The sequence below is a fragment of the Triticum aestivum genome, chromosome 7D, assembly GCF_018294505.1.
Source record: "Triticum aestivum cultivar Chinese Spring chromosome 7D, IWGSC CS RefSeq v2.1, whole genome shotgun sequence".
In the NCBI taxonomy this organism is placed as follows: domain Eukaryota; kingdom Viridiplantae; phylum Streptophyta; class Magnoliopsida; order Poales; family Poaceae; genus Triticum; species Triticum aestivum.
This window is the reverse complement of record NC_057814.1, coordinates 389,357,562-389,371,828: the sequence shown is the minus strand read 5'-3', so window position 1 is coordinate 389,371,828 and position 14,267 is coordinate 389,357,562. Positions and strand designations below refer to the sequence as shown.

Below are 14,267 nucleotides of genomic sequence, written 5' to 3'. Positions count from 1 at the left end.
TTCCTCTAGGTACGAACAATTCTGGATCTTTATCTTCTCTAAAAGTGTAATAGTTGTTATATTAGGATCATGTTTGGTTGAGGTATACAATCAAAAGTATGTTTTATCTTGCATTTTCTGTATGTTCACCTACAAAATTATGCATGCAATTATGAACACATGATTTTCTAAAGCACATTTTATAGCAATAAAAGCATGCATGCAATTGTGAACATGTCAGAAAACAAACAAATAAACAAACACTTCTGAAAAACTTAATATCATGACAGTCATAATATTAAGTCCTTCTATGTAATAAAAACTGCATAAGGTGAAAATGCTTCGATGGAATACTCTAAAATTATTCAGAATGGGCCCCTCATCCAACTTCCACCACTAGATATAATTAATACATTAAATTTGTCCTTAATAGTAGTTTAAAAAAAGCATACCATCAAATTTCTGGATCTTTCTCTTTTGTAAAATAATTAGATTAGGATCATGTTTGGTCAGGCATACCATCAAATTCCAAATGAAGAACACCAGTGGAGATAGTGCCAGCTTATAAAAAGCTCAGAGCCAATACAATTGATTGTAGATCTAATCAAGCAGTCCTATTAGGTGGGCTGCAACTGAATACAAACAGTTCTTTCAAACAAACTAATAACTTTTTAAGTGTTTCAAAATGCCAGAAAACAAACAAATATAATCATCTTCTGAAGAAATGTCTGTGAACGGATGATTTCTTTATATGAAATCGGAGAGGCAAGCTCTATTTTATCAAAAAAAAAAATCTGAAGATATATATCGTCTAAGTCATAATATTATGTCATTTCATGTAATTAAAATTGCATGAGGACAGAATGCTTCGATGGAATAGTCTAAAACTATTCACAATGGATATGTAATACTCCAATACCAACTATGAGCAAATATATGAACGTGCTTATTTTGTGCAAGATAGAGCAAGTAATACGATGCACGTGCTTATTTTGAGCTGGCACTATTTGCAGATGCTACAAGCACTCCTAGGAAAGTGAAAACCGTGCACTGAGCTCACCGTTTGTGCATGGCAATGGCTGTCAGTGGTGTAGGCCCCTTCTTTCCCTCAATTGGAGGAAATTTTTCTTGAAATGCTTTGCTTCTGCATCAGTCTGCACATTAAGAATCCAGTGAATTAGCGATTATGAAAGACGGGATAAATAACAATTAATCACTTGCTCTCTGCATAAGTTGTAAAATTAGGAAATAATTTTAGTAAGATTTTGAACTTATTCCCAAATTACAAATATATATAAAAAATGTACAGTGTCCCTAGCTTATTTATCTGTTCCATACAACATGTCAGAAAGTACAAAAGTATGCATGCAACTCTGAACACATGATTTACAGCAACACATTTTATGGCAATAAAAGCAAGCATGCAATTCTGAACATGCCAGAAAATAAACAAATAAACAAACACTTCTGAAAAAATATGTCATGACAGTCATAATATTAAGTCCTTTCATGTAATAAAAACTGCATAATGAGAAAATGCTTCGATGGAATGGTCTCAAATTATTCACAATGGGCCCCTCATCCAACTTCCACCACAAGAAATAATTAACCCATTAAATTTGTCCTTAATAGTAGTTTACAAGTATGCTTGTTCTGCCTTATGTATGTGTGCAACACGTCAGATGCAAATAATTCCATCAAGTAATTATTTAGTCTAACCAGCATTGTGCTAAGCAATCGATCAATCAATTTATGCACTGGATCATATGCCAACATATATACAAATATCCCTGGTAAACACTGGATCAACCCAATTTACTCTGTGTGAACTAATTATCCATAACTACCTTAATTAAAGTAGTAGTCACTTAGGTCAGAAACTAAAAACATGATCCAGTTCCCACAATAGTTCCATCTACAGATAAACAACCAAACATCCAGTGCCAACCACTGTGCTAAGAATATCAAACTGAGCACACCTCATAGCAGTTCATAACTGCAACCATTTAAACCGCATACAAAATTCAATAAACTTTACCATATCTACTGTAAACAATACAACAGTGCATCAACTCCATGTACTCCTAAAGTACCATTTCTTTGAAATTCAGTCCATGTACTAATTCAGAAAATTCCTAACTACTACTCCTGCTGCACGAATAATTGAGTGAGTAAAGAAAGTAGATAGACCTGCCACTGCTTGTTTCACATTGATGTTTTTCAGTTGATCGATGGATTTAGAGTTCTGTTGCCAGCACTCCCTGTTTGTTGGCTTGCCGGAACAAATAAAACAAACTATGTATTTAAATATTAGGAGGGGAAATCAATCAAGCAAGCAGGGTAATAAAACAAATGATATATAGTGCTCGCTGCATGCCGTCACCTACTAACATGCACGGATGCATTAGAAACTGAACTTTGTGCACTGTCGGAAGGAATCACACTATCTATGCAATTGAGCAATCTGCCTCTTCAAGTTGAAACTGATTGTGAGGAGGCCATTTGTATGTTGACAAGTGAAAAGCAAGATAGATCAAGTTTTGTTTTCTTGGTCCAAGAGATTAAAAAGAAGCTTTTAGAGAGGAAGTCATCTTACTCATGTATGACCGCAAAAAAAACGTCGTTGGTGGGTTCATCTTACTCATGGTCCAAAATTGGTTTCAATCCAAACAAGTGCCAAAACTCATGGGCGTGACCAATATATTGGTAAGGCTGGCTTTGGTAGTCAACAAAACAGACCTTTATTCACGCAACAAAAAAAAGGTTTGGAGTGGCTTACCATCACCTGAAGAGGTAGCAGATGCTGAGACGGTCGATGTTGCCAGCTACTGCAGCGGGAGGCGGGCCACGACGGCGGTCAGATGTTATAAACTTTAGGGTAAAATAAATCACATAAAAATTAAGAGATGGCATTAAAAAGATAGCTTAAACTAAGAATAGAACGCATCAACTATAAAATTTTATAACATTTGCTATCTAAAGTTGCCAATTTGACAGAAAGAATGTAACTTTGACATTAATACTTGCTGCTAGGAAACAGCTAAATTGCACACATAAAAGAATGGCAGCATTCACTTAACTAGAATTTATGCGAGACTGATTCATCGGGATAATAAAACATGACTAGCTAATTTACAAACATTCCAAACCTAGGCACGGGTATCATCAAATGATCATCGAGGTTTAGGTCTATCCTATTATCATCGAGGTTTACAAACTATCGGTTTTTAGATAGAACTACCCCTACTGCAAACAAAATTCAGAAATTAGCCGTGCATCTACTGTAAAGAAGATCCAAAAGTTTGATATTCAGTGCAACATCTGGAAACAAAATTGCTCAAAGTTCTAGCAACTACTCCTACTGCAAAACCCCTAAAAAAGAGAGCTAAGGATGCAAAGATGCTGCCACAGCTTAAGGATTCAGTTGCTTACCATCAGATAAGCGGGATCCGTGCAAGCTAGCGGTTGCTGGGAGGGAGTTGATGCCGAGGTCACCGGCGCGGGGCGTTCCTGTATCTTGGCCTGGTGCAGCATCATGAGGCGGGCACGGAGCGATGTCCTGTGGCCGTCTGGCTGGAGCGGTGGGGATGTGGACGGGTGGTCAGACGCGCCGTTGGTTTAGGTGGCTGTGTGCCCGCGTCGCGTCGGTCGGCGCACGTAGTACCGAGTGCTTGTACATGTCATTCCTCCTTGCCGAGGGCGGCGGCGTCGGGAAGAAGTCGTCGTCCTCGCCGTGGATGTGAGGTTTGGTCACGGCGCCGCGGCACAGAAAGAACAGAGAAGGAGTTCAGTGACGCAAAGATTCGAAGAAGACGAGGAGGGGGCGGATCTGAGCAGCCCGCGTTGAATGGATTTGTGAGGCATGGGGAGTGACGTACCAGAGCTGTGGCGTTGCAGATCGGGGCGCATCACTGCGGATCCACCTTCGACATTGCCGGAGAGGAGCGCCGCCACGGATCCGACCGGAACGGGACCGGATCGATCACCCGCATGTGCTCCAGGAAGCGCGCCCCGTCCGTCCCGCTCGGTCGCGCAGCACACAGCAGGCAGCCCCAAGGTCAGTGGATGCAGGAGACCGATGCGGTGGCAGGCGGGCATAAGAGTGAGGCTGCCTGCTCGTCGACGCGGGCGGCGATGCGGCGGGGGGAGGGGAAGGGCGAGAGGGTTTGAGTGAGTGAGATGAGAGGAGAGGAGAGAGCGAGTGAGATGAGAGGATAAGGTAGGTAGAATGCGGCGGGGGGAGGGGAAAGGGCGACGCCGCGTCGCTTCAGTGCTCCTGCCGCCCGAGAGGCCTGCGTGCCAGGTGGGCCGTCGTGGCGGGCCGCGCAACAGCCCCGTTTGGGCCGGCCCAGACATGTTTCGCTGCTGCCTCGCTGTTCTTTAGTTTTTTGTTTCTTTTCCTTTTTCTCTTTCTTTTCTTTTTTTGTTTTTGTTTACATTTCTTTTCCTATAATTTTTTATTCTTTATTTATATTATTTCGTTTTTATTATACTATTCAAAGTTCAATGCATGTTACAAAAGTGTTCAACGGTATATTAAGGAAATGTTCATGGCTTTTTACAAAAGTTCGTCATCCATTACAAAACTGTGTTTTTTAAATTTGTTAAGTGTATATTACACAAATTTGAAATCTGTATTAAAAAATTGCTCAAGTTATATTACATAACTTATATCACTATGTATTTTTTGAGTTTTTTCAAAATAAGTTCGATTCTTAATAGGTCGCTCCGCAAGACTATCACTAGGTTTCTTTAAGACATGTTGTTAGTTTTTGGCCATTTTTCTACACTGCTGGAGTTCGTTACATCCAAATGGGCCGGCCCAGTCGCCCCCTGCCTTCAGCGAAGGCTCCTGTGTTTTGCTTAGCGCATGTTAACCTGGCCGGGCTGCGGTTATGCTTATTACATATACTAAGGGAATCACAAAAAATAAAAATAAAAACACATATACTTGGTTAATGTTGGTTAGTTAGCATGTTTATTTTTGTTTGTCAAATTTCAATAGCATATATAATTAATTTAAAATCATTTAAGCAATTTCAGATGACTACTTACTTATATATGAACATTATAGTTTGTTGTTTCCCCGAATTGTTGTATTAGTAAAATGATTTAAGCTGCATATTTTTCTAATATAATCAAAAGCATTTTTTATCACAGATAAAATAGTTGTGTTAGTTTCACGTTATATGATGCAGCAAAAAATACTATTTATATTTCAGCATATATATAAAGTGATGGGTTCCGACATACGCACTGATGTAACGATGACAGACCGCACTGAAACACCACGAGAAGAGGTGCATATAGCTAACCTTACTCTGTATGTATATTATATATGATAATATGAAAGGTGTATTTATATTTTTGTTTTTTCAGAATATACGAGACATGGATATGGACTTTGGAGATGCACAGAAAGAATCCATTGAGGGTTCAGATGCAATGTCGCTGGAAGGGGCCGGAAATTCACAACATAATAACGTCGAAGAGGTTATATCTCATAACAAACCAAAAAAGGATGCTAATTTACATGTTATCCCACAAGGTAATTTTTAATACTATTATCAATATTATTTTTGTGATATTGCCTTTTGTATTCAACTTATTTTCCTCATTTTGTTTGCTAAGTTGGCTCACTTTTTTATGAATTTGACAGACTATGTTTGTACCCCTAGAGATATTACAGTCATCGAATCAATCAAGTCTGCCCCCAAGAATACCCAGTTCGTGGACATTGGAGATGCCTTGTTAGCAACCGACGATTTGAGATGCCTTATAAAAAATGATATGTTCTTACATGACGGTGTAAGACCAATTGCACAAACTTTGTAATTAATAATATGAACAATATATAATATCATAAAATATAAATATAATCTAAATGTTGTTTACAGGTGATAAATGCTTACATATATTGCATGCTTGCTCACAAGCATCTACAAGACAGGGCGGGTGAAAGGGTACACATTATTAGCACGTTTGTATCTGGCCAGATAAAAGAAGACGGGGAAAGAGACATAGACCCATCAAAATATCACCGCATCGTGCTTCATGTCAATACTTATCTACAGCAAGATATGGTTAGTTTTTTTGTCTCGTTATCCATGCATATAATTATGGATTGTTTTTATTTAATTCATAATTATAAAGATTTATTAATATTTATATCTAATTGCGATCGTGACTTGTATGATATTTACACCAGTTATTCATTCCGATTAACATGCCGGGCTACCATTGGTATCTAGCAGTCGCCAATGCCAAAAAACGTGAGATTCAAGTATTGGACTCACTTGGTTCTCGTGTCAAACGCAATGACCTTGCTACTACGGTAACTATATTTTTTTTACTCATCTTAACATATGTTTTGTTTGCCTTGTTCCCTAATATTTCTCATATATAAAATAGTTACTAGGACTCGAGAAGCGAATAAAACTTGTAGAGCACAGTCCGGAGTTTATCAGAGGTCATAAGTGGCCCGATCTGAATGTTACAAAATGGACGGTTGTAGAGCAGTTTCATGAGGCAATGCAAACCGATGGGTAAGCACTTGTTACAATGGTTTGTTTATTTGATTTATCTGTGTGGTATTGTAAATGATTATTTTATAATATTATAGCGTATCATGTGGACTGTTTATGCTAAATTATATGGAATACTGGACATCACATGGACTGTCAGACACGTTCACCCAGGTATTCCATTTTTATACATTATCTCGTTAATTTATCTCAAAATATTATATAAATTGATTATATATATATATTGTAGGAGGATATGAAACATTTTCGAAAAAAATTAGCTGTCATTTTGCTCGATTCAGAGCTGAATAAGCTAAAAGGAGATCCCATATACCATCAACCTGACGATGAAGAAACTTTAGCTAATTCTGATATCGAGATCCTGGAGAATCCATCTGACGTAGTCAAAGACAAACGTCCTGCCCCAATCACTACAATACCCACGGACCAACGTGAATTACTTGCCGGCCTCTGCAACTACATCATGTCTATCGATGATGCCGGGTGTTTGGAGTAAGTATCATGTATCAATATTTAATGTGCGGATTTATAATAGTATTCTTCTTATCATCCAATTTATAGGAAGGTATGGGTCCGGAGCTCGACACCCGATCCAATGGGCTTAAGTCTTAAGAAACTTCAGTGCATACTTAACATGGAGCAGACCATGGACAATGACTGCTTCAACACAGCCGTGCGTATGCTGGCATGTGACGAGGGAGTATTGTTCACAGACCCTCCTGTGCACTACATGGATCTACGATTTTGTGTAAATCATCTTAACTCTTAATTCTATGTGTCATTACTATCAACATGTTGAAAAAATATTTGTTTTTTTACTTAGTTCATGATGCTAGAGTCAACACGAGGTCAGAAGTTTTGCGAGAAGGAAACTATCCAGAGGTTGGCAACATTATTTGATAGCTGGCCTGAGATGGACAACGACATCTCATCGTGCAACAAGGTAAGTAAAGTATTTTGTCCATTGTTATCATGGTTTATTGTTGTTTCTAATACCTCCACTTGTAGATTTATCTTCCCTATGCATCCATCGGCCGATACATCTTGTACGTCATCGACAAAGAGGCACGTCGTCTATATATTATGGATCCTATTCAAACATCACAATCGTTAGAGGAGAAAAAAATTGAGGCATGCACTGAAATTAAAAAGTTTTGCAAGGGATTTCAAAGAAGCACTCGAAATAAAGCTGCCTGGTTGGAATTATGATATATCTAAATGGCAACGTTTATTTCCATCCGGTGTTCCAACGAGTATAGATGGGTAATGAATTCATAACAAAAACATTTACTTTTGTTATTACTATATTCTTTACATTGTTAATTTAAAGTTTTACAGGAATTTGTCTGGCTATTTTGTTTTTCATTTTATGCTCTGGTGGAACGGTCAAGATTTGGTCAAGCCGATTTGCGCGGTGAGTATTGTCCGTTACATGTTTTAAGACCTTCAGCGTGAAACTTTCATACTAACTACATGTATGCGTTTATGCAGGATGGGTATGAATTGAGGAATCAGTTTTTGTTATACTTGCTAAAACATCGTGGGAATGAAGCTAAAGGAAACTTACCGGATATTGTGAAAGAATTTCTTAAGCGCATCATCTAGATATTAATAGTTTTGTAATAGATGTTTAGTTAGAACATCCCTCAGTTTTTGTATGGACATGTCGTTAATTTTTTTTATATTATCAATTTACATTGCAAAAATGGACTTCAGTTATTAAATAATTATGTTTCTGTTATATTGTTTGTACGTGTGGAATTTAACATGTAACTCCTGCAAACTTTTTCAAGAGCCCGTGGCAACGCACGGGCACTCTACTAGTCATCGTAGAAGAGGAACGCCCGGAACGTCTGTACGATCAAGGGTTTCAGTTTCAAGGTGAGAATGTTGTGCCTGAGCATGGAGGAGCGGCAACTGCAAAATGATTTGGTTGAGCATATGTGGGCTCATGTTGGCAACCAACAGATGCATCTTCTTTATTCGGCTTGCAAAACTATGTGAGACATTTTTACTTTTATTCGGTTTGTAAAACTATGCTATTTTATTCTGTTGAAACTATGTTATTTGACTATATGTTTCAATGCAAAAGTTGTGTGTGAAACAATACAAAAATGACTATTTCTTGAAATAGGGTGGCCTCGTGTTAGACACACTACCGACCCAAATACAAAACAGAACGGATGCCGGGCGGCCGGCCGACCCAAACGAACAAAAAAGATAAAATGACCGTCCGTTTGAATCCCCTGTTGGAGTTGCTCCAAGAACTCTCATGTCACGTGCGTCGATGAACTACCTACGCTGTTTTTAACGTTGCATGGATATTGTGGTTTCGAAACGAGGGGCATGACTATGGATGGACGCGTCCGCGGGGTCACATTTGCAGCTGTAGATGCTGTAACCCGACGTGGCAAACACGGCTCGACCGGACTAAACCGGGCAGCCACTCACGCGCCTCGTCGAGTCCCACTCGGCCGGCCGGAACCAAACCAAACAAGAAGGAAAACATGTCCACATCACGGGCGGCCAGCCAGCCAGCCACGACGCCCCTCCATTTCTCCCCACTGCCCGACCTCCCCGCACGCACGCGCGAGCATCTCCAACTCCGCCCCCGCCCCCGCCTCCGATTCCACGCCTCCTCTGCGCGCGCCAGATCCGGCCAGCGCAGGCGTGACGCGGCGGGCCTGCTCTCGCGCCGCGCTTGACCACAGAGAGATCGCTGTCGCCGTCCACTGCGGGGCCCGAGCGCGCGAAGGTGGGGTTGGCTACGGGCCGCTGAGCGAGGGCAATGGCGCGGCGGTGGCGGCCGTCGCACCTTGTGTTCGTCGCGGGGGTGGCCTATCTCATCCTCATCTCCCTCAAGTTCCGCCGCGTCCTCGACCTTGCCACCGCCGACCTCGCCGCCGTTGACTCCGCCTTCTCCTCCCCATCCTCCACCGACCACCTGCCCCCTCTCCTCCCAGGCAGCTCGTCCTCCTCCAATGCCACCATGTTCCAGGTCCAGCCCTTCTGGCACCGCTACGACCGCGTCTCCCTCCCCGACATCGCCGCTCGCAACCGCTCCGCGCTCGACCGCATGGCCGACGACGCCTGGTCGCTCGGGCTCACCGCCTGGGAGGACGCCGCAGCCTTCGCCGGGGACCCCTGGGAGCTCGCCGCCGTCGATGCCGCCTCCACCGACAAGTGCCCCGCCGCCGTCTCCGTGCGCTCGCGGGGGAGGGTCGTCTTCCTGCCCTGCGGCCTCGCCGCTGGCTCCGCTGTCACCGTCATCGGCACGCCTAGGCCAGCGCACAAGGAATACGTGCCGCAGCTCGCCAGGATGCGCCAGGGGAACGGGACCGTGCACGTCTCGCAGTTCATGGTCGAGCTGCAGGGCCTGCGCGCCGTTGACGGCGAGGACCCGCCCAGGATATTGCACCTTAACCCCAGGCTGAGGGGGGACTGGAGCCAGCGCCCCATCATCGAGCACAATACCTGCTACCGGATGCAGTGGGGCTCCGCACAGCGCTGTGACGGCTTGCAGCCCGAGGACAACGACGACAAGGGTACATCCTTTTCCTTCTTCAGCAATCCTAGCTTGGACCTTATGTTCTTTCCTGAGTGAGCAGCTCTTGTTATTTGTTACTAGTAATGTGGTTAAGATTAATTTATATTGCATTGTCAAATTAGTGCAGAGGTAAATCGATTGCATTGCCAGCCTGATGCCATATTGCAATGTTTCTATTCACAACTTACTAGTTAACCATTACAGCTGCTATAATGTACCACTACCAACTGACAATCACAAGTTTACAACTCCTTATAAAATCTAACCCATGGAATTTCCTATTTACAACATAAAAGCTGATTAAACTATCAAGTGCCGGACACATGATACATACATTTGCTCCTGGGGACTTCATAATATTAATGCCACGGCCCTTTTGCTACGGTAGGTTCCATGGTGCTGTTAGAGCTTTAACGTTGTCCAGTGTGTGACTCTTCTGGATAATATCCATTTCAATTAGTACAATTAATATATTACACTTCCATATATAATTATCATTTTGTGTGATTGTTCATCAACACTTTGATGTCTACCATATGTAACTGCATGACAGAATTAAAAAAATATATGAATAGCTCTATGGACAATTTCTTGAATCACATAGCAATTGTCTTTATTGGTGAGTTTCATGTTCCGGCAAGTGTTCTTTTTCCACATCAGTCAGAATTCTACCTGATGTAATATTTGTTTAATGCTAATTTGTGAGATTATTGTTGAAGCTTATATTGACATTGCTATTTTATTTTATCACAAGCTATATTCTTATATGCACTGGAGGTGCTACTCCTATCATATCTTATTGACTAATATGTCGAATTAATATGCAAGTTTATTCAAATTGCCTTTTTTAGTATTCATTTTAACATCTACTTTTTATTGCAAAATGAAAACCACAAGGTGTTAGCTCTTCTATGGTAACACTATGTCCTTTTATCCCCAGGCTAGCATATTTGGCTAAAACCTATCATTTCATATTTTTGGACAGTCGATGGGTTCACCAAATGTGAGAAATGGATACGTGATGATATTGTTGACACGAAAGAGTCCAAGACAACTTCATGGCTAAAGAGGTTCATAGGGCGTGCAAAGAAACCGGCAATGACATGGCCATTCCCTTTTGTGGAAGACAGGCTATTTGTTCTTACTATACAAGCTGGCGTTGAAGGTTTCCACATATATGTTGGTGGTCGACATGTGACATCTTTCCCTTATCGACCAGTATGTTCTAGACATGTCCAGCTCGCTTTTTTTAATGATATTTAGAAGAAACACTAATGGGTTGATGTGATCAATTCTAGGGTTTCACTCTTGAAGATGCAACAGGATTATATGTTAAGGGTGATGTGGATGTCCATTCAGTTTATGCCACTGCTCTTCCTATGTCTCATCCCAGTTTTTCCCTTCAACAAGTCCTTGAAATGTCAGACAAATGGAGGTCCCAACCACTGCCAAGAGATCCAGTTTACCTTTTTATCGGAATACTTTCCGCATCAAATCATTTTGCTGAACGCATGGCTGTGAGAAAAACTTGGATGCAAACTTCAGAAATTAAGTCTTCTAAAGTAGTCGCACGATTCTTTGTAGCACTGGTAAGCAAATTATGCATCCAAAATAAATGACATTTTCGTCAAATGTGTCTTTGTCCTTAAATGAATCTTTATATCTTTTACTGGTATTGTAGATATGTATGCATGATCATTGTGTAGTTTGGGATAATGGAAGTATAAGATGTAAGTTGTACTATGTGGGTCACATGCAAGAACAGAAACTTGGTCTCTGAAATTTCTTGTATGCAGCGGATTCTGTTGGCTATCTACTGTTTACCTTCATGCTTTTTGAGTGCTAGTATCTTGAATTATTTGACATAGCTCCACCAAACTTATATTGTTTGCATACTTTCTTACATACAGTATATAATAGTGAAAATCACTATTAGCACCGAGTCTACTTATTAACTCATTAACCAGATGCACCCAACGATGGGAAATATCATTTGCATGTTTATCATCTCATAAAGGAAGGAAAAACAAATGTTTTTTAGGAAACGAATGCATGTCATAATGTTGTTCATTACAAATTGTGGTTGCAGAATTCGAGGAAAGAGGTCAATGTGATGCTGAAGAAAGAAGCTGAATACTTTGGAGATATTGTCATTTTGCCATTTATAGATCGTTATGAACTGGTAGTTCTTAAGACAATCGCTATTTGCGAGTATGGGGTGAGACACTCTTGCCGTCACTATCTTCTATTAAACTTCTGCTAATTTTTTTGCCTATTGGTAATTTGTTATGGTTCGCCAATATCAACTAGAAGTTGTAAGCGTGCACTTATAATCTTTGTCCATCATTGGGCATTTATGTCCTAGCAATGCCCTTACTGCGTATCTCCACAGAGGTGATAGAGCTGTTTGAACTTAAGCCCTACCAAGAGAGTCGTTGCTAGAATAATTCTTTACAACTGCATGGAATGCACTTTGGGGTGAGTGGCTTAATTATCTTTCATGTAACTCTTCGAGAGTCGGTTCTGGGAGAAGTTACTCCCTCAAACATGGATTGAAGTCTATGGGGATCATGAAATTTACAGGAGTAGTAGTCACTTTGCAGTGTGGACTAAATAATGAACCTAACACCTGTTTGTCATGTCACCTTGCAGGTCCAGAACTTGACAGCGGCCCATGTCATGAAATGTGACGACGATACATTTGTGAGGGTAGATGTGGTTCTCAGACATATCAAGATGAACTCCCTTGGCAAACCATTATACATGGGGAACCTTAACCTCTTGCATAGACCACTGAGAACTGGGAAATGGGCAGTTACAGAGGAGGTATTATCCTTAAAACAAAGCAATATTCCTCAAGTTAAGCAGCTGATTATTCAATGTCCATATTTTGGAGGCCATGCAATCCCATGAGTTAGTCTTTGTTACACCGTGTATCTGAATCTTCTTTCTTCTAACCAAGAAAGCTAATCTCACAAGTTTGCGAGCTGTGTTTTACGGCCTTAAAGGCTGAATGGCCAACTTTAGGGTGGTAACTCAAACATAGGAAGGCTGAACGGCCAACTTTAGGGTGGTAATTCAAACATAGGAAATGACTGTTCTTGCTAAAAGCCCACCATTAATTTGTATTTTTGTCTATAGAAATCACAGCCCTTTTTTGTGTTGCCAACATATGCATGCCACCATCTTCATTGCTCGCCTTAATCCCTGCTCATAATGAATGCAGGAGTGGCCTGAAGATATCTATCCGCCTTATGCTAATGGACCCGGTTATGTAATTTCTGGTAGCATAGCAAAATTCGTTGTGTCTCAGCATGCCAATCAGAGTTTAAGGGTGAGCCTCCATTGATGCAACACTGTATTTTGATAACTTGAATCATGTTATGTCAATCACTGTACTTCTCTGGCTATTTGGCTTGCAGCTATTCAAGATGGAGGATGTAAGTATGGGGCTATGGGTTGAAAAATTCAATTATACCATGCCTGTCAGGTATTCTCATAGCTGGAAGTTCTGCCAGTATGGTTGCCTCGAGAACTACTACACTGCGCACTATCAGTCGCCAAGGCAAATGCTATGCTTGTGGGACAAGTTGGTTCGTGGTCGCCCATCCTGCTGCAATTATAGATAGTGAAATGCGATCTTTCATTCACTCGCAGTCAGCATTCCTTCTATCCCAGCGGGTGAGTTTGGCTGGCTGGTGTTCTCTTTTTTGACATGAATCACCTAGCTTAGAGGCTGCTGCTCCATTGGCTTGATTGAGCTTACATTGCTGAGGTTGAAGCTTGAAGATTAGGTAGAAAGCTACAACCATCTGGTTTCATACATTAGCCTGATTTGCGTTTCTCATCTACTTAGCATCCACATGTGCCCTTGTAATTGATGCCAGTTTTCTTCCAGGGAGATTAATCCCAATTTTGATGTAGAACATGTGATCAAAATGTTCAGATGTATGCCTCTTCTTATGGTAGAGAAAATGATCACAACTTGTCTCTCTTGTCTCCCCATGGTGTTAAAGTCATCGTGGTTTCTTTCCATTCACGGTGTATATTGTATATTTGTGCCAATCTTGTCACCTTTACAAGTTGTGGCTCCAAATTTGTGGAATGCTATTCCCTTCAGTCCAGAATATAAGGTGTATCGGTTTTCGCGCAAGTCAAACTTGTGTATGTTTGACCAAGATTATAGAATAAAATAT

At 41.0% G+C, this 14,267-nt stretch overlaps 1 protein-coding gene across 1 annotated transcript; it reads left to right on the top strand.

Moving 5' to 3' along the window:
* Positions 1–9,046: 9,046 nt before the first annotated feature.
* Positions 9,047–14,057, top strand: LOC123165672 (hydroxyproline O-galactosyltransferase GALT2). Its single transcript, XM_044583359.1, has 7 exons — positions 9,047–10,069; positions 11,057–11,289; positions 11,370–11,660; positions 12,161–12,289; positions 12,724–12,897; positions 13,298–13,405; positions 13,494–14,057. The coding sequence occupies exons 1-7, from the start codon at positions 9,313–9,315 to the stop codon at positions 13,698–13,700; spliced, it is 1,899 nt and encodes a 632-aa protein (XP_044439294.1). The 5' UTR covers positions 9,047–9,312; the 3' UTR covers positions 13,701–14,057.
* The last annotated feature ends 210 nt before the right edge of the window (positions 14,058–14,267 follow it).